General features: G+C 43.9%; 1 protein-coding gene across 2 annotated transcripts in view; it reads right to left on the reverse strand.

The window, feature by feature from the left end:
• The window catches only part of Rtkn2 (rhotekin 2), a 62,061-nt gene that overhangs the window by 4,743 nt on the left and 37,315 nt on the right, over positions 1-20,003 (reverse strand). For both annotated transcript variants that reach the window (XM_029565527.1, XM_008837300.3), the window contains 5 exons: positions 15,216-15,310; positions 11,702-11,808; positions 10,674-10,805; positions 4,361-4,523; positions 649-756 (listed from right to left, as the gene is read on the reverse strand). In XM_029565527.1, coding sequence (XP_029421387.1) covers positions 649-756; positions 4,361-4,523; positions 10,674-10,805; positions 11,702-11,808; positions 15,216-15,310 — 605 coding nt within the window. The remainder of the gene's footprint in view (positions 1-648; positions 757-4,360; positions 4,524-10,673; positions 10,806-11,701; positions 11,809-15,215; positions 15,311-20,003) is intronic.

Below are 20,003 nucleotides of genomic sequence, written 5' to 3' on the forward strand. Positions count from 1 at the left end.
GGGGGGCGAAATAAAGAGAACAAAGATAAATGTCTAGTGAATGGATTGTTGGTGTTTTTAAATGTGAAAACCCAAATGAGCCACACATGAAAGTATCTGTGGGTGCAAGGAAGCTAGAGGCACATTAGACCAGGCTAGACTGAGAGCTGCTCATTTGCAGCAGCAGTCACCGAGGCAACATGGTTCAAAGCGCGGGAACAAGAAACGGTAACAATTTAAGAAGTTAAAACACCTAAAGTGCCGGACTTAAGTTCTTTGTGTTGAGAGACGAACACCTCCATCCATTTGTAGTAACCTACCAATACTACTAAAAACACAGTTTAATCAAATACAGGAAAAGGTGATTGAACATCATTACAATTTAGAATCTGCAAATTTATATTTTCAGAATTTTCATCAGCTAAGTGCTTTCTTCATTTAGGCCTTAAATTTTTTTGTTTGATCTTGAGCATTCAAACTATGAAAAATAGGCACTCATTAATTTTGTATTAATTCATCTATTAAACATGAGTTCCTTAGTCTATCACCACAGTCTTCATTCAATTTGATTGTGCTCTGAAAATTTTAGCATTTTCATGTCAATAGCCTAAGCCGCCGGGTGTGCACAACGTTGTTTTGTCAGCCTGCTTGGAGACAAACCCCACTTACTCATGTCCTGGTACACGGAGGTCGCCTCTTTTGTGAGGAACAAAGGTGGTTTCCGTGGTGACATAATCTCAATTTTCATAAGTTCTTCACAACAATGCTTCCATTGGGCTAAGAAAGAAAGAAAAAAGCAGACGAGTTTAAAACATAAATGTGAAGTCATATATTTCATTTTCCACAGATACCAACCCTTTTTTTTTTTTTTTTTTTTTTTTGGCTTTCTTTGAAAACTAACAGTTTGTAAATAAAGCCTGGGCATCAGGAAGCTCACATACTCTAGAGCAACCCATGATTTCCAAAGCCCATTCTGTACAGAGTGAGCTCTTTAAGAAATAAAGTTCTGGGCACAGATCTTAAGATGCCTGGGCTGCTTGTGAGTACACTATTGTAGGGAATGACCAACAACTGCATTCAACTTCTATCCACGGCCGAAGTGGGTGCGGGCTCGTCTCTTCTCAGTATTAAATGAAAGTGTCCAGTGTTCAAGACACCCAAAAGACAAAAGTCGGCTGAGATGCAGTTCCCCCTGGAGGGATGCAGGAAAGCACTAAGGACTGAGCATTCTCAAAGACATCTTTAATTTGAAAATTTTAAATTAAGAAATGACAATTACTTAACTATCTTTTCAACTACCAAGTTAGAATTTGAAAGTGGACATTATCAACATTTTGTCTAAATGCATTGTCACTACTTAAACCTTAAATTTTCAGACCTACTTCTCCTCGGTGGATATTTAAAAAGATTGGTATTTTCTAACTTGTGTTCCTGCATGCCCCATGTCTGTTTAGTAATATTATAAAAGCAAGTTACTGCGGCTCACGAGTGTTCTATCTGATACCAGTAGAAAGGAAACTATAATTAGTATACGTACATGCCTCCCAAGATTAATTTATCTCTTTTCCTTTTTTGAATATTCTCAAGATATATATGTATATATGTATATATTCAATCTAACAACTTGGTAGTTTGTCATGTCTTAAAGTTTAAAGATATCTCATGTTTACTTCATCACATAATCATTTTGCTGTTTTTAGCTGAATATACTGTCATAACAAAATGGTAAAAAAAAAAAAAAAGCCTACATTTAAATCCATTACTATAACTAGTTAAGAAACAAAAAGCCCTCAGCATGTTTTATTATGATGCTCATTATGGAATACAGTAAAAATTTCTAAATGCTCACTACATAGCAAGCCAATTCGAATCAGTGCTGGTTAGAAGGCAGTGAAGGCTCCTCTCCAGGACATAAACCCAGTGCACCCCGGAGCTGGGTTTATTCCTGTCTAGTCTCTTTGTTAGGTGAGTATGTAGAAGCTAGTTTTTTCCTTCTTAATGGCAGAGGTGGAAAAAAACATCTCTTAACTTAATGGAAAATAATGGCTCATTTTAAACTAACAAACGTTCCTATTTGATTCCTGGATGCTCCGTACTGTTTTCTGGACGCTGATGTGTAAGATAAAAATAAAGACCAAAAAGAATACACACACACACACACACACACACACACACACACACACACATGTGTGTGTGTGTGTGTATATATATTGCATTGTAACTGGTAACAGAATACTAATCAGGCTGAAGACTGGAACATAATCCCAGATAATTCCACATGTCACTGACGTCAGAAGTACAAATGTGTTTGTTCACCAATCAAGATTTTACACCTGAAACACTTATTTTCTAGTGAGCAAGTTCGCGTACAGGAATATACAAAACAGTCCTTGTGCCAACATGGAATCAGCGGCCAAGAGACACACTCTGTCCACACAAAATGTCTATGTTGAAGATGTTTCCACAACACTATGTTATTTTGCTCTGTGTGTGTGTGTGTGTGTGTGCGTGCGTGTGTGCGCGCACACTCTGGCTCAGTGGGTAAAAGCACTTGGCCTGAAGCTTGAAGATGGGAATTCAGTTCTTCAGTTCGATCCCAGGGGCCACATGGAGGAAGGAGAGAACTGACTCTGCAAGGCGCTCTCTGACCTCCACATGCTCCATTACACACGCACGAAAATCAGTAAAAATGACTGCGTTAGGATATTACACTGCAATTCCAATATTTCAGGTAGTATGCACACACTCATCTTTGCTTCATGTGTCCATGCAAAATAAATTTCCAAGTATAAGTGTAAGAGAATCTGTACTTTACTAAAGGCATTAGCTACGGAAGTACCCAGGGCCAGAAGTGCGGTCCCACGGCCGCCTTGTTTCTTGTTGAGGGCAGCGCCGCCCTCCGTGAGAAATGACTTCACAGTCCCAAAGTGAGGCTATCCACAAATCTGTTGACACCTGAGCTACAATACTTTGGAATTATTACCTTCAAATGCCCCTCTTCTCTATTTTTATGCCCATATAAAACATAAAATATCAGAATCACTTCTAAAAACAATGTGCCTTTTTAAGTCAGACTCTCCACAACAGAGAGTTTAGGAAAGCACTTAATAGTTTAGTTACGGTCAGCAAAAGGGAGCTGTTGACCAGATGTAGCAGTCTGTTTGTAATCCTAGGACTAGGAAGGCAGAGGCAGGAGGACTATAAGTTCAAGGCTAGCCTGGGCTACCTGTACACACACACACACACACACACACACACACACACACACAAACAAAAAACCCCCCACAAAACAAAAACCTAAGCATGGTGGTGTGTGTCCACCACCCCAGCACTCAGGAGACAAGATCCTAAGTTTGCGGCACCTGAACGGAGCAAGACCCAGTCTCAAAAACAAAACACCAGAAGGGAAGTTGCTAGTGAGGTCACTCACCTAAGATCTGCTGGAAGTTAAACTGAGAAACTGAAGACAAGCTCATGAACACGGAGGAACAGCGCATTTACCAGTGCCGGAGTGGTGTGTAAGGAAAGCAGGTCTACAAGACCAAAGAATGCCTTCTTTAAGGACTCCTCTACACCATGAGCCAAGCCTTTCTGGGCTTTACATTTCTTAGTTTGGGAGCAAAGCCAACTCTTAGCTCATGGGGATGTCATGAGAAACGAGGCCATGGAACACAGGGCCATCAGCACAGGCACCACCCATTCTTCCTCCTTCTCAACCTCCACCCCGACACCTGATGAAGTATGATCAGGCCTGGGAACTGCTTGAGGACTGCGGGTGCCAACTCCCTGGAGTACCAGGGCCTGTCTTGAGCATTACTCCTATGAGCTCTAGAAATAACTCCATTGTTTGGAAAGGAGTCTACCTTGTGAATCCATAGAGTAGCATCATGTGGGTGTGAAATGCCAGCTGGCTCTAACAGGAGACTTAGCTAGATCAAGAGCAGCCACTGTCAAGTCTCTATTTCCAGTATAAAATCTTAGATAACACATAGGCTTCTAGATGTAGTGCGAAGAAAGGAAAATAATCTTTACCTGTTAGCAAAGCACCTTAAACTGAGAATTATACAGGTTCTCATGACACATGCTGTTGGACTGTATTATTTGGAAGGAAAAAACATTCATGTGGCTAAAAACTGGACGATGTCCAAGGTGATATAATAACAGATCTGCAGTTACCAGGAGCTTACACATAAATGAAGCTCTTGAAGACTTCAGTCTCCCAGGACCATTGGGATCTGGAAGAGTCTGTGGCACACCTACCACATTTTTCAAGAGGATAAAACATTTTTGCTGCAAATTTTGTCATTTTAATAGTAGACTGCTGAGTGCAACCTTTTAAGCTGCATGAATACATTACTAGAAAATCCAAATATCTACTTACTAAGGTCAAAGAAATGCTGCCCGAAGGATTCCATCCACTTCTGAAGGTCCCCGCTACTGTCTGCCGCGAAGACATGAGTCGCCGCCTGGCCAGCAATGGTGTTGATGACAGAGAAATGATGAGCTTTCTTCAAATCCTTCTCCATCACCCGAATCCTGGTTTCCTAAGTACAAAGATGAAAACTGGCATTTTAAAAGAGAATATTCCTAAAATGATCAAACATTGTAATGCACCGCTGCCTACGCAAAGTGCAACGACCATCTTACTGCTGACGATTTGAAATTTAAGATGTGTCATTTGGAGGATTTTCAGCATTCAAATCTACAGCCATCTAGGCTCTCTACAAAGAATGTTTTGTTTTAAAAACTGAGTTTCAAATTTGCTATATATGTACTAAATTACATGTGATTAAAACATAGCCTGTGTTATGATCTATCTCAGTTTAAGTAGCACTTCCCCGCCTTTTATATGCATCTTAAAATTTGTAATAAAACAAGTACAGTCTGCCATAACTTTCATGTGGATTATACATTAACTATATTTCCAAGAGTAATAAAATAGAACCAGTCAAGTATGTTTCTTTCTCATTCTAATTTTCATAAATATTATAGTGTTATCAGTTAAAGTAGTAAAACCATAACAGTTCTCGCTACAGCAAAACAGGTTTTCCTCATTAACATTTATTTCGGAGGCTACATTCATTTACAAAGCTCATAGCTAAAGATCCATGTGGCAACATACACATTATTATAATGTTTGAGGTATTTTTCAATGCTGAATACAACACCCTACCACAAAGGCACACCTTTGATGCCAATGATGGATGACAACAGTGGTCAGGAAGGAAAGCTACTCTCCATACAGCCGAACTCCATACGCAATTCACAAGGAACCCTTTCCTGAAGGGTTTCTAGGATTGGCTTCAAAGTAACAGACAAAAGGACATGGAACAGTTCAGAGGAGCTCAATTATCCTATTCTGTATTGATTATCTTGAAAATTTAAATAACACATAAATGTTAAAAACAAGTCTATTAGTGCCTGGGCCTGTGATGCAGGCGACATTTGACCCTTCCTTATAGACGTGGCACAAAGACAGGAAGAGTCTTTCAAAGTCTTGGTGTACAACCCGTAGACCAGGGATGAAAACTGGTGCTTAAAGCCAGCACAGCGTTTACACGTTTAGTGACAGAACAAGCAGATGTTCACAGGAAACAGATGGAACGTCTGAACCATGTGAGGCACAGCCATCCGTCAAGCCAGGCGTCAGGCACGGCCAGTACCAGTTTGAAAGCTACTTTTGGTTTATGTCAATAAAGTTAGACGTCAATTCCTCAAGACAAAAGCTTTCTTAGAAAGTCATTTTTTGCTGTTATTTAATGAAAGTCAACCTAAGCAGTGAACAGGGTTCAGATATCACTCACAATAATGGGAAAAGTGCCATGTGACTTGTAGTAACTGCTTTCTAACATCCAGGATAAACAGATAGTTAAAAGTAATTTCAAGACAATTTTATAAAGGCCCAGCAGACCAAGTAGTGTTATTGATTTGTTCCATTCAGCTATGTTATTAAAATGAACGAGGGGGCAGTATTTAAATCAAGAACAGATTCTAGCCCACACTTCTCTGCCCCCTACCCCACTGGTGATGGATAAAGTTTTAGTTAATAAGTGCTTTCTACGAGCAGAGAGGACTCAGTTAAAGCACTGGTTCGTTATTGAGAACGTCTTGCTCAAGCACATTCACACAGGTTTTCTGAAGTTAAAGCAATCACTTTGAAGTAAATCAGCCTTTCAAATTTGGATCGAAAGGGGGCGGGGAATAGCTTTTAGGCTTTTCTTCCCTAATGTGACTATTTCCACAGACGGCTCCCTATGGAAGTTAATGAACAGGAAACTCACTCACAAAGACAGAGTTATAGTTAGAGAGCAGACCTGTGGCCCAAACAGGGAGCTGTAACTTAAACCCGGGGAACCCCAAAATGCATGTTTTCACACCACTTTTAAAGCAGCGTTAAACAAAACTATTATTTGCACGTTCTCTCTCTCTCTCTCTCTCTCTCTCTCACACACACACACACACACACACACACAGATAACCAAAAGAAGAGCTTGGATTTGTATTTGATGTTTAACATTATTAAGCCTAAAACATTTTAGATCCAGCATTGGATACACTAGAAACTAAAACAAAAGTGCTCTTCTCAAGTTTTATTTACCTGCTATACCAGAAAGGATCTTTTGTTTAAGAACATATTAATAGCATGTGTCTTCTAAACTGCCCCCCAAAGCATAACAAAACATCTGCCGTGACTCTTAAAACAAAGTAAACAAGTAGATACAAATGACAGTAGGATGGAGGGAGAGCAGGGGCCATCCTGACTGCAGTGGGGTCCCAAGGCCAGCCTGGTACCAGCATGCAACACGCACTGCTCGCTCAGCAAAAGTGCTGAGGCATTAAGCACTCTCTGTCCTTTGCAGGAGGGACTGTAATTCATCCCTAGTTGATAAGAAAATGTCTTTCTTTATATAAGCACGCCAGCTAATATAAAGAGGAAGGGGGACGGACGGGAAAGTCGTGTGGGATCTGCATTGCTCTAAGGAGGCTGGGTGAAGGAAATTAAGCTGTCGAAACCACATGAAAAATTCCTAAGATGGCAAAGACATCTACGGTGCCAAGACGCCACCTCACTGAGAGCTGGTGGAAAGAGGGTACCTGTGCTGGACAGGAGCACCCACGCCAGGGAAACAGAGCATCATCTGGAAAAGTGCAGTACAAAACAGATAAACAAACAAGAAAACCCCAGCATTTAAATACAACACAATTGTGGCTTCAGACCTCATCAGACAGAAACCCACACAGTCCTAGACTGAAGACACAAGCTAAGAGGACATCTTGGGGACACTAAGGAAATTTAGACATGGACCTGAAACTGAACGCCACAAGGATGTTCCGCTATGGCTCTCACTTTGTGGTTGCTGCAAACCGCTATAATTATGGAAGCATTAAAAACAGTCGTTAGGAGTTGCATATTCCTAGGGGTGAAGTGTCAGTCTTACAGCTAAATGGATCAGCCAAAACCACAATATAAATGAGGAGATAAAGCAGATGGCGCGGTGCTAAGTCTAGGTGCTGGGCACGTCGGTGATCCCCGCAGCATTTCCCCCAATTTCTCTGTACATTTGAGTCTTTTCTAAAGTGAGAAAAATAAAAAGAAAATTACTTAGCTTAGATAAATAACAGCATAACTCTCATATTTAGGAAGTAGCAGACCTGCTTCCGGGCTGGATCTGACAAAGTTGGATTTGGACACCAGTGACATCATGGAGCAGGAAGCTTTCAGGTGAGAGGAGGGCTCAAAGGAGGGGAGGCAGGAGAGAAGGACAGGAGGCAGCCGAACTAAGCAAGCACATCACAGAGCTGGCTTCCACCCTTCAAGCTCACCACACATGTAACCTCCGCACTTTAGACTGAAGTCATGGACAACGGGAAGACACAGGTCACTGATCTTCAGGGTCAATGTGATTGATCCATGTCTCTCCCAGGCCTAAGGCCACATCTATACAGATTGCTGCGTAAGTAACTTCCAGGTGAACAGGCAACGGCAGCTATGGAAAAGCACAGGCATTTCCATGCAGGAGGATTGGTTATCTCACGTAGAACTACAGAACTGGGAGCCACCAGGGCCATCTGCCTCTATCAGCACCATCAACTTGGAAGAGGGCACTGCCCGGGGCGGGGGGGGGGGGCACAGAAACACTGCTGCCGTTCTTTCCACCCTTAGACATAAATGCAAAGGCACTGGCTACGGTAAGAGTCCCATAAATACTCTCTTAAATTCAAACAGGAAGATCAGCACAGGCCTGGACTCTTGGTTCAGAGCCGAGCCGCCTTTTACTTGAAACCTCATTCAGAATGGGTATGGGAGACAGAGAAAAGTCTATCTCTGCCTTCCATACCTAACTGAGCAGTGGGTGCGTCTGTGAAGGAGCACAAGCAGCTCACTGATTCCATCCCCCACCCCCACTAGGAAGAGAGTGAGTCATCCAGCGCTCCTCACTGCTTTGGCAAGTTCTACCTAGTCTCACGTCTATTTCTCCTCTTGTAAAACAGAAATAACACATCTGTAAGGCAGGGATGCCAGACCTACTCCGCCTACCTTAAAGGGCTGGGGTAAGGTGAGCTGAAAACCTGCAAACCTTCCTTCAAATAAAGCAAACGACTTCTGAAAATGTCCTCGGTGGGGCTGGAGAGAAGGCTCAGCACTGAAGCCTGCTCACCACTCATCAAGAGGATCAGAGTTTGGATCCTAACACTCACGTAACAAGCCTGGTGTCCTGTAAATGCCTGTAACTCCAGCTCCAAGGGATCAGACCTCTTCCAGCCACACAGGAATGCACACTCACACACACATGTAGAGACTCATGCAGACACACATATACATACACATAAAATAAACCTTAAAAAATCGCGTTTGCTTAGATTGTTACATTTTAATTTGGTTTATGACTGACTATTCACAGTCTAGAATCCAGGTGTCAAGACAAAATGGGTGGGATTCCATTTTTAGTACCCAGCGAGCTAATGGAAATCAACATGAGACATGGAATCACGTGCAGTAGAACTCTTGCCAAAAATATTGAAGCGGAATCAAATGAAACGATTAGTCATATACATCATCCCCTGCCCCACCCCCAAAATAACTGGCCTGAACTTAAAACGTGTCAAAGGTATAAACAAACACAGACAGGAGGTCGGTCAGCCTTAGATAATGGGAAAGGCCTCAGTGCTTGGGGGTCCTGAACCAAAAAAGACATGAAAATTAGAAGTGGGTGCGACTAGACAATCTGCTCTATGGACAGTAATATTATTTCAACAACAAATTTCTTGTGATAATACAAACAAAAAATAACCTTGGTTTTAGAAGAAGCATGCTGTTTCCAACTGATTATCAAGTGAGTTGGGGGAAAAAATTAAGTAGGTGAAAGCACGGGGCAGCTGGGCGTCCACATTCCGTTTGGTGACGGACACAGAAATGGTGGTTTCAACCTTTTTTTATGTTTGAAATGTTCAAGACACACAAAATGAAAGAGAACAATGTGAACAGAACAAAAACCAAAATGGGTGACATACAAGCTCTTCATCAGTAAAACTGTAACGTCTACAAGCCTGACCTTCTAAACCAAGATACAGTCATTATAATACAGAGGTATTATTTATATTACTAAGGAACAACACTAAGCTGTCTAATACACAAGGCAGCTAGGTGGACTTAACTATAGGATAAAAAGTCTCATTAAAGAATTTCCTTTGGGTAAAAAGCAGAATATTTTCTAAAAACAAGATAGACAAAAATGTTACTAGAAAAAAATAATGGGGGAGGGTGGAGTGGAGAGATGGCTCAGCAGTGAAGACCAGACCTGGCTCCACAGAGCACCTGAATCTGTGCCCAACAGCCTCCTCAGGTGGCTCACAACTGCCTCTAACTCTAACTCCAGGGGATCTGATACCCTCTTCTGTCCTCCTCAAGCAACTTCACACACACACACACACACACACACACACACACACACAAAGCCTTTAAAAAAAAGCAGTGTTAGTCCATAGACAGAAAACATGCATTTTGCTCTAAAACCATATGAAAGCATTCCAGAGGAGGAATACTATAAAGAACTTACAACTAGACATCAACAATGCTTGGCGTCAGTTCAGGGTAAACCCTCCAGGGGAGTCCCAGAGCCCACTGGAGTATTAGCTAGAAAGAGTACCTGTACAACTTGGGCTGACAACCTGTGCTTATATCATCAATTAAATTCATGAAAAACATAAATTTTTTAAAAAGGTTTTTAAAATTTATTTTTGTGTCTGTACGCACAGGTTTCCTTGGTGGCCAGAAGAAGGCAGCAGACGCCCTGGAGCTGGGATTACAGGCAGCTGTGAGCTGCCCAGTGTAGGTGCAGGGAACTGAACTTGAGAAGGAAGCACTCTTAACCACTGAGCCATCTCTCCAGCCCCAATAAATATCCCACTAGTGTGGGGATTGCACTGTGGCTTCTGCTTGCACGCACTGCCGTTACTATGCATTCTGGGGGCTAACCCAATATTCCCATAAGCACTCCAGCACAGAGAAAAGAGAACAGATTCAATTAACAGCCCATTTCCACAGCCTTTTCCTTTTATGGCTATAACAGTGTCAAGAACACGCAGGGAAACGAGTCATACAAGACTGTATCTTTAGTTTGAAAGTAACACCTCAAAGGGCTGCGGACATAGCTCAGTGATGCTCTGCCAGCCTAGAGTGGCACGTCGCGTACCTTGCGGATGGGCACCACCAACGTCGGCTTCACTTTAGCTCCAATTTCCTCTGGACCATAGAAACACTGGAGTTTACTGCCTCTCAGAACACAGTACAGCCGCCGCCAGCCAATCAGACCCTCTATGGTTTGCTGGGAAGAAAAAAAAAAGTCAAGAAACTATCGATTTAAATCACTCCCACCTTAACTCTAAACTCAACTCAGTATTTACATAACCAGAGTTAATTTTTCAGAACTTTAAAATGTGGAAGAATCGCCCATTCATCTGTTATACAGTGAGTCCGACATCTCCAAATGCAAGAGTAGGTTCACGTCAGAAGGCTCGAATTCTCAAAAGCACTGAGCGAAATGAGGGTAATTATTACCACACAACTTTTACACACACAAAATCATAAATCAATGCAGTTTTAGAAAAGCTTGTCTATTAAAAATTAGTGCTTAAAATTCCACAGCAATTCATCAAATGACTCAGGAAAATTATAAAAATAACTCTCCATGTTGAAAATATAATTTCCCCTACTGCTCTCAGAACATTAGAAAATGCTGACTACCTGGTAAGAATGCAAATTTTCTTTCCTCCTAATGGAATCTTTTAGAAAAAGCTATTGATTCATTGAAGTTCACAATTAATTATTTACTGAATATAAATAACTATGGCTATAAATAAATCAGGAGTAGGTGGCACAGAGGCAGTTTGGAAGCACAGATGCCAAAACTGTGCCAGACACAGCCCAGAAAGCCTTTATGTGAAAGGTGCTGGGCAGCTGGAGCCAGTCTCCAGAGGGGAACTGCTGCCATGATCCTGCCCCTGGGCCTGTGGGATGGGGCCCTGGGAGGCTAGAGAGGCCACCCCCCAGCCCCCAGACTGAGCCAGATGGCCCCTGGCTGCCTCTCTCACTCACAGCTCCCATAGCTCATGTCCAACAAGATTCTGAAAACTAATTTGCCCAAAAAGACCACTCAAGCAAAGGCCTGTGGATTACGACTTCGATGAAGCTCCAGCACGAAGGATGTTTGAATTCCTCTACCTGCTCATTAAGGAATCCTGCGAAGACATCCTCAGCCATACAGGCCGGCTGGGCCACTAGCCGGCAACACATGTTGCCGTACAAGGGAAGCCAAAAGGAAGATTCTTCTGTTTAAAGGAGAAAGGGAGGGAAGAAACAAGTTACAAATATACGCCTAAGGTTGTAACTACAGTCAACGTGTATGTGTGTGTGCGTGCGCATGTAAGTATACTCGACATATGTGTGCATGCACATACACACACTCACACATACATATAATTGTTACATGTTCTAGTATTTTTCTTTTTCTTTTTTTTTTTTCGCTTTATGAAAGAACAAATTTTAAAATTAACTTTATATAGAGGCTTGCCTCCTGGAACCAGTGACACTCAGGACCCATGAGCAGCTGAGGAGCAGAGGGGGACCTGAGCGACAGGGCACAACGTGCGGCAACCCAGAAGGGCAGTGGCCCTTAGTCTCTTGACTTTAAAAGTAATTATTCAAGGGAGACTGTCATTTGACATCAAGTAGACTAATAGAGTGATTTATGTTCGACAAATTTCACTTTTTGTTCAGATTTTCAATGTAATAATTAGCAAGGTGTTTCTCTAAATGAAGCATTATTTCAACCAAGTTATGACACTTTACCTGTTTCAGCCTGCCTTCCCTCCCACACCCAACAACTAAGTTATAACCTTGTGGAGCACCTGTTTCTAGGTGCTGTACTGGGTGTGGCACCAGTCAGGATGAGGAGGGAGAGAGGGGGAAGGAAAGGAGGATGGAGACGGGGAGGAAGGGAAAGGAAGAGGAGAGAGGGAGGGAGGGGGGAAGAGAGGAGGAGGAAGAGGGGACGGGCCACCCACACAAGGCACCCGAGCTTCCACATCAATGCACAGCCTAGATGGGGTCTGTGGAGGCCAGGACCAGCAGAATGAGGAGGAGGATGTGGAAGGAGCCACAGGCAGGGCATCAGAGCCATGAAGGAAGGCCTAAGGTATGGAGTTGGATGAGTGACCAAGGTTGCTGGGCAGCCCAGCCATGGGAGTCAGGCACTGGGAGGAGTCATGGCACAGCAGGTGGCGCACCAGGTGAGTGATGGCTGAGAGAGAACAGAAGCCTGGGTTCCTGAGAGATAGAGAGGGGAAAATGCAGGAAAGGTGGGGTGCGCCAGGGGGCAGGTGGGTGCTCAGAGACACCCAAAAGACTTGGAAGCCATTTAGAACAGCTCCCGTAGGCCACACTGGGTCAACTCCAACTCCCAAGTAAACAACGACATTGGCACGGCATGAAACAGGAAAACAGCAGCCGGTAGACTGCAAGGCTAATGAGAAATGTACACTTATATGTCCCAAAGTCACCTATTCCAACCACAAAATGCATATTAATTACAAAGTGGGAAACGAAAGAGAAACTTAACTAACCTCAGAGCCAGGACAGCCTCAGTCTCATGACCAGTCTCCTTCCATGCCTCAAGGCCACCTCTCAGCCCTTGTACAATACTACAACACATCTGTCAGAATCCTTAATTATTCCTTTCTAACCAAGGGATGCATAAGGACAAGATGCACAGGATACAAAAGTGTCAAACTTCTGCATCCTATAAAAATGCCTTTCAAAAGTGAATGGAAAGTATGAACCCAAAAGAACTCACTAAAAGAAATTCTAAGGATTGTATTTTAAGAAGGAAAATGGTTCTAGGTACAAGGTATAAGGCACAAGCAGTCCAGGAGGACATGAAGAACACAGGAGCTAAGTAAACACTGCAAGCTCAAATCATCCTGTGAAATTTAAAAACAAACAGAACTACATTACACAACAAAGCACAGAGATTAGGGAGCTGCAGTGCAGTTGCTCTAAAGAACGCTGTGTGAGAAAAAGGGAAAACCATTTTTTATAGTCTAGCATGGTGACTATAACTTTTAAGGGTAATTTCTAAGAGATTACCAACATACTGTGTAACTTTACTTAGAATAGAGGAAAATCCAAATGACAACAATAATTAAAACTTGTTTGAAAAAAAAATCCAGATCTATAACGTAAAAAAATTATTCTAAGCTGGATAAACAAAAACACACAATTAAAAAATTATGTGCATTAAATAACAAAGGCTCAACTTATCCAAAGCAAAACAGAGGTTTAAAGATTGTCAGACACAAGGGATGGAGAGATGGCTCAGGGGTGAAGAGCAGTGGCTGCTCTTACAGAGGACCCAAGTTCGATTCCCAACACCCACATGGCGGCTAACAACCATCCTTAACTCCAGTTCCAGGGGATCTGTCGCCCTCTTCTGATCTCCGTGGGTACTGCATGAAACGGGTACACTCACATACATGCAGGCAATACACTCATACACATAAAATCAAATTTTTTTTTTTTAAATATCAAAAACAGAACAAAGGGGGGTGTAGACAACACTACAGTTACATTGGGCTACTGTGGAGAATTAGGTGTTTATAAACCTCAAATTTAGAAGAAGTCCATGTGTACCTATGGAAACACAACTTACTGAAATGGACTCAAGAAACAGAAAAACTTAAGAAGCTGAGAACTGTTAGAAACAGAATCGGTGCAAGGGCCGCACTGATAGCCAGGTCACCTTGGAGATCTGCTGCCCAGACTGCAAGGAAGGATGTACACAAGCCACTGAGGTTTAATGTCAAGTCTATCCACAGCCAGCTCAAGGCAGGAAGCACTGCACTACAGCACTGGGGGAAGCACACACAGATGTAAAGCCGTACCAGGCAGCAGGGGAGCAGATGGCCCCCAAGCTGGGACATGTGCACCTACCACTCCCCAGGAGCATGCTGTCAGCAGTACCCATTTCCTGCTGTGGACCATGATGCAGAACCTCCTCATAACTTGAATTATATGCTTTCAGTCCACCAACTTCTCCTTATTTTTATTGCAAATTTTTCTTAGGAACTTATAAAAGCTGCTATGACATCATCACTCCCATCAGCACAGGTCCCCACCTTCAGGGCAGTAAGGAGGGAGCAGTTCATGTACCCGTGCCTCTACGCACTCCTCCCTAGGGTTCCAACGGGCATAGGCCCAGTTCATACTTGTGTGGCCTTTCCCAGCTCTGCTCTGTTTTCCACCATAGGGAAAATGATCAGGCTGAGGGCTCCAGAGGGTTCCACAGACCTTCCTAGCCATCTAACTTCCTTTGACACTTGTTACAGTCTTTTAGACAAACTGCAGTTACTGTTATTGTTCAGAAAAGGGCTGCAGTTGATGTAGCCTACCTTCCTCTATCTCCTCTGCTTGCTAAAGCCAGGCCAACGTTTGATTCCCAGCCAGCAGAGTGTCCGCTGGGTCCACAGAACTCCTCAAACCTGCTGCACCACATCAGCTTTACAAACAAACCTTAACTCTCTCCTTCAGGGAGGGAGACACAGAGACTCATCTATGTGCACACTTTCTCAGTCACTATCCCCCTCACAGAAAGGAGCTAAATTAGAAGTGACCACTGTCACCATACACACCGACCCGACACAAGCAGCAGCCGACGCCCGCACGGGCATTCTCCACTCACCGTTCCCGTGAATAGACAGATTATGGGTCTTGAAGCAGTCATCGATGCTTTCCAGGCTCAGGGTAGTATGAGCTAGCAAACTGTACTTTACACCCCTGAAAGCAAGAAAGAAGACATGCTTTAAACACTCTTATATGTTATCATGTCTACTATGTTAAATATTCAGATGTTCAATAACAACAACTACAAATCCCAGACAATCTGACCTTAAAAAACAGGCAGAGGACTTGAACCTGGCATTTCTCCAAAGGTACACAGAAGGCCCTAAACAACATTACCAGTCACTTCTAATGTAAATCAGATCACGAAGATACCACTAACCATCACTAAAATGACTGCTCATAAGGCGAACATGGGGGTCAGGGGAGAGAAGACAGAGCACAGGGAGCACTGGAGTGAGGAAACCGGAAGCCAGGGCACTGCTGGGCCGGAGGAAGTGTGCTGCTGTGCGAAGTGTGTGGCGGCCTCTCAAACACTACACCTTAAAATCACAGTGTGATCCAACAGGCCAACTTCTGAATACACATCCCAAAGAACTGAAACCGAGAATGGGAATCACTATGTGTACACATACGTTCACAGCAGCGTTATTTACAAGAGCTGAAAAGTTGAAAACACTCAAGTGTCCATTCACGGATGAATGGATACACAAAAAGTACTGTCTGCCTGACTGCCTGCCAATCATCTACCTATCCACACACTGCAAATCATCATTCAGTCTTCACAAGGAAGAGGACTCTGACACATCCCTCGTACAGTCTGGATGAATTCTGAAGACACTGTGTTAACTGAGATATTCGAGACACTAAATGACAAATTCCATATGATTTCACTTGCAATGGGCATCTAGGAGTCAGTCATAGAACTGGAGAGCACAATGGGAATGTGAGGGACCAGGTGGGGAGAGAGGCCAGTGCTGAGGAGGTGAGAGAGGGGTCAGTGCTGAGGAGGTGGAGAGAGAGAGGTCAGTGCTGAGGAGGTGGAGAGAGGGGTCAGTGCTGAGGAGGTGGACAGAGAGGGGTCAGTGCTGAGGAGGTGGAGAGAGGGGTCAGTGCTGAGGAGGTACAGAATTTCAGTTCAAGAAGATGAGAAGGTTCTGGAGATGGATGATGGGCATACTGAACAACACAGTAAATGACCTTTATACCTCTAAACTATACTCAAAAACTATTAAAACTGACAATATTATGCCATAATAATGAAAAAATTTTAAAGTTAGTTATGTTAAGCCATGTATGATGGTGCATACCTGTAATCTCAATACCCAGGAGGCAGAGCTGAGAAGATGTAAGTGTGAGGCCAGCCAAGGCTCCACACGAGACCCTATCTCAACATCCCCCATCCCAAACTTGAACAGTAAAGATGACAGACTTACAGTCAACACAAGTGACTAGTCAATTCAGCAAGTTTATCACTTTATATTTTGGCAGTAAAATCAGTAAGCTCTTTAAACCAACACAAATGCCTCTATGAAGGATCTCCATCCGTTCTAAAACCATTTTTTTAAAAACCTACAGTGTGTCAAGTGTTGTGCTAAGTGCTGTGCATTCAACTGTAAATAAGATCTAACATTATATTCCAGGGCAGGCAGGAGGAAAAAAAAGAATAAACAGCAACAAACAGGAAGGGATAAAATACCAAAAGTTTTAAGTTGGAATTCAACTTTTTCTATGAAAGAAACAAAGAGGGTTCCCTGCAGGTAGGTAAGAGAGGGAAGCATCCAAGGGCGTGACAGTCAGTGTCATAAAGAGCTCCCATGGCTTGGGAGATGGCTCTGTAGGTAGAGTGCTTTCTAAACCTCAATCTCACATTTTATTTTTTTTAACATTTTATTTTACTTATTATTTTTATTTTATGTGTATACGTGTATTGCCTGCGTGTAGGTAAGTGCACCTGTGTCGTGCAATGCCTGCGGAAGACAGAAGAGGCTGTCTGATCCCCTGGAACTGGAGTTATGGACAGCTGTTAGCTACCATGTGAGTGCTGGGATTCGAACCCTGGTTTTCTGCAAGAACAGCCAGTGTTCTTAACCACTGAGCCATCTCTCGAGTCCCTCAACCTCACATTTTAAACAAAGAAAGGCATGAGTAAAATTTCACCTTCTCTTCTAAACAGCTGGTATGACCGCGCACCTGAACACTTTTGCAAGCGTTCACTAAGTGTCCACAAACTGCCACCATTGAACTATGCCAGTTATGAGCCACTAGGGGGTGTGGACTGGTCTCTCTTATGAGGTTACAGAGCCTTCCATGACTAGCTTTTATTTTAGGGTAGCATTTATGTGAGTTACCCAAAAGTTGAACAAGCATTTAAGAAAACTGGAGAACTAAACAAAGTAACCAAAGACCACAGTTAAATCGGAGGAGTTAATGTGACCCTGCATAGGCGGCTGCCTGTTAGTAACAATGTTGCTTGTGTGGTGTCAAGGCATAATATGCAAAGCAGCATCCCCAAATGCTCACTTGTTCTATGGAACTACATTTTCAAAAACTGTGAATGTTTAATTGATAAAGCATCACAGTTTTCCCACACGAAAGAGTAGGAAATGGATTCCTACCAGCACTTGAATGCAGAATGCACTGTCTTTCAGGAAAAGCTCACTGCCAAGGAGTGCCCACCTGGGCCCGGTACTGCTGTCCTGGCTGCTGACCTACAACACGGAGCAAGAGGGTGGGGCATGTTCTCTTACAAGGAAGGAAAAATGGAAAATAAATAATTATATCGGGTGCCTGTGGCTAAGTAAGCACGGAAGGATTAAAGTGATGAGGTTATTTCAGATGGGCCAAGTAGAGGAACCACTCCTTATAGAAGCTGTGTTTGTGCACAGACCTGAGTGGGAGCACTAGGCCACAAGCAGGGGACAAAGGCCGTCCACACAAAGGCCCATGAGTAGGGAGAGAGAGGGAGGCAGTGCAAGGCACCCAGAAGGCCCGCAGGGGTAGAACCGAGCTCAGCACTCCCCAGAGGGCAGGAGAAGCACCAGAAGCAAACGGTGCCTTTTGGGTGGAGGCAGGTGCTACGATCTGAGGTGGAGGAGAATTAAGCAATCCTGAGGTTGCCGTGTGCAACAGGGACCATCAGTGAAAACAGTAACAGCAGCCAGGACGCCACCACAACCAGCAGAGGGGGCAGGTGCATCCCTGGGCAGCACGGTGCTGAGTCCGCAGACAGAAGATGCGGAGACCTGAACATCTCCATTGGGGAGTTCCAAGTATAAATGAGATTCATGGAAAAGAAGAACACCGAATGAAAATGAACCCCAGTCATCAGACACCATTTTAGATTCGGTGGGAAAGCAAGGGGCAGAGGAGACAGGTGAGAACCGGTTTCTAAGGCAGAAGGAAAAACCAGACAGTGGCATTCTGGAAGACAAGTCAAAGGGCTGCTCCATAGAGCCCAGGCACCTGAGCACACCTGGGAGGAGGGCCAATGGACCATGGGATGTGGCAGCATGCAGATAGATGCCTGGCTGACCCCATCAGCGGGACTTCCTGTGGGCTGGCCTCGGGGGGACAGGATGCAAGTCAACTAAGATGATCAGGGAGCAAATGGGAGGAGGGGGAGGGAGGCAGGCAGGAGTAGGAAAACTACTTTATGAGACAGAGAGCTGTGGAGGGAGAAATTCAGCAGATTGATACGTTTGGGAGATGATGTAGAAGAGAGCTGACCGAGAGCAGGCACCACCAGACATCGGCCCCCCGATTGCGAGGAGGGCATTTGGTGGGCTCTAGTGCGCCAGCAGCAAACCGCAGACACATAACGCAGACACACCGAGGGAGCAGACTGGTGGACCTGGTGGACGGAGGACATCTGAGGCCATTCCTCTCCTCTGATCACTTCATGAATGTCAACAGCACAAGAAACAAAGGGGACACGGGACAAGAAAGCAAATGATGCCGGATCCCTGACAAGCGGTAAGGGGACAACCCAGGAAACTGGGAGAGCTGCCTGGTCACACCCAGAGTCCCCCAGAGGTTGGTGACCACATTTCTCTGGCAAAAGAAGAAAGAATGACTCTTTCTCCAGCCTCCGCACCTGTCCTCATGAGTGCAGTGTGAAAGTTCTAAAAAGCTACTCTTAAAAACCTTCGTGTTCTCCCAAGGCCTGTATGACAAAGCACAAGAGGTGCTGGGAAAGAATACAGTGGTGAGTTGCAGACTAAGCTAAGCTGGACCAGAGCACTGAAGAGAGGACTGGGCATGTGGGAGGTGGAGGAGGGAGAGGGACTCTGACTGCAGAGATTATCAAAGGCACACAGTCACCAGTGACAGGATCTAGGGAACAAGCACGGAGCAGACAGAGTAGATGGCAAAGTGGGTGGGAAGACAGCTGGACCAGGCCAGGAAAAAGAGCTACGGGTGTCAGACACGCAGCCTTCACATACATCAACGTCAGCAGGAAAAATACGCAGAACAGTGAGAGTGAGTGAGAGAGAGAGAGAGAGAGAGAGAGAGAGAAAGAGAGGAAAACGAGAGATGCCCAGGTTTCATTTTCAGGATAAATGCTCTACATCCTTCTCACGGACCACCAAACACATGTGAGCGAGTATCTTCATTTCAGGACTGATCATTCCCACACACAGTGAAAGACAAGCTCTGCTCACTGTACACAGAAAGAAGCATGAGACCCCTGTGCATCCATGCTCACTCGGAGCACTGGGGAGGTGGTGTGCCATGTATGTGGCAGAACAGGCTAAGTTCATGGAAAGACCATCTCACAGGTTCTAAATATTTTTCAAGCTTTAAAACATGATTATGCCTAAGAATCATTTCGTCTTAACTACTAAAA

The sequence above is a fragment of the Nannospalax galili genome, unplaced genomic scaffold (assembly GCF_000622305.1).
Source record: "Nannospalax galili isolate Female #2095 unplaced genomic scaffold, S.galili_v1.0 scaffold178, whole genome shotgun sequence".
NCBI lineage: Eukaryota > Metazoa > Chordata > Mammalia > Rodentia > Spalacidae > Nannospalax > Nannospalax galili.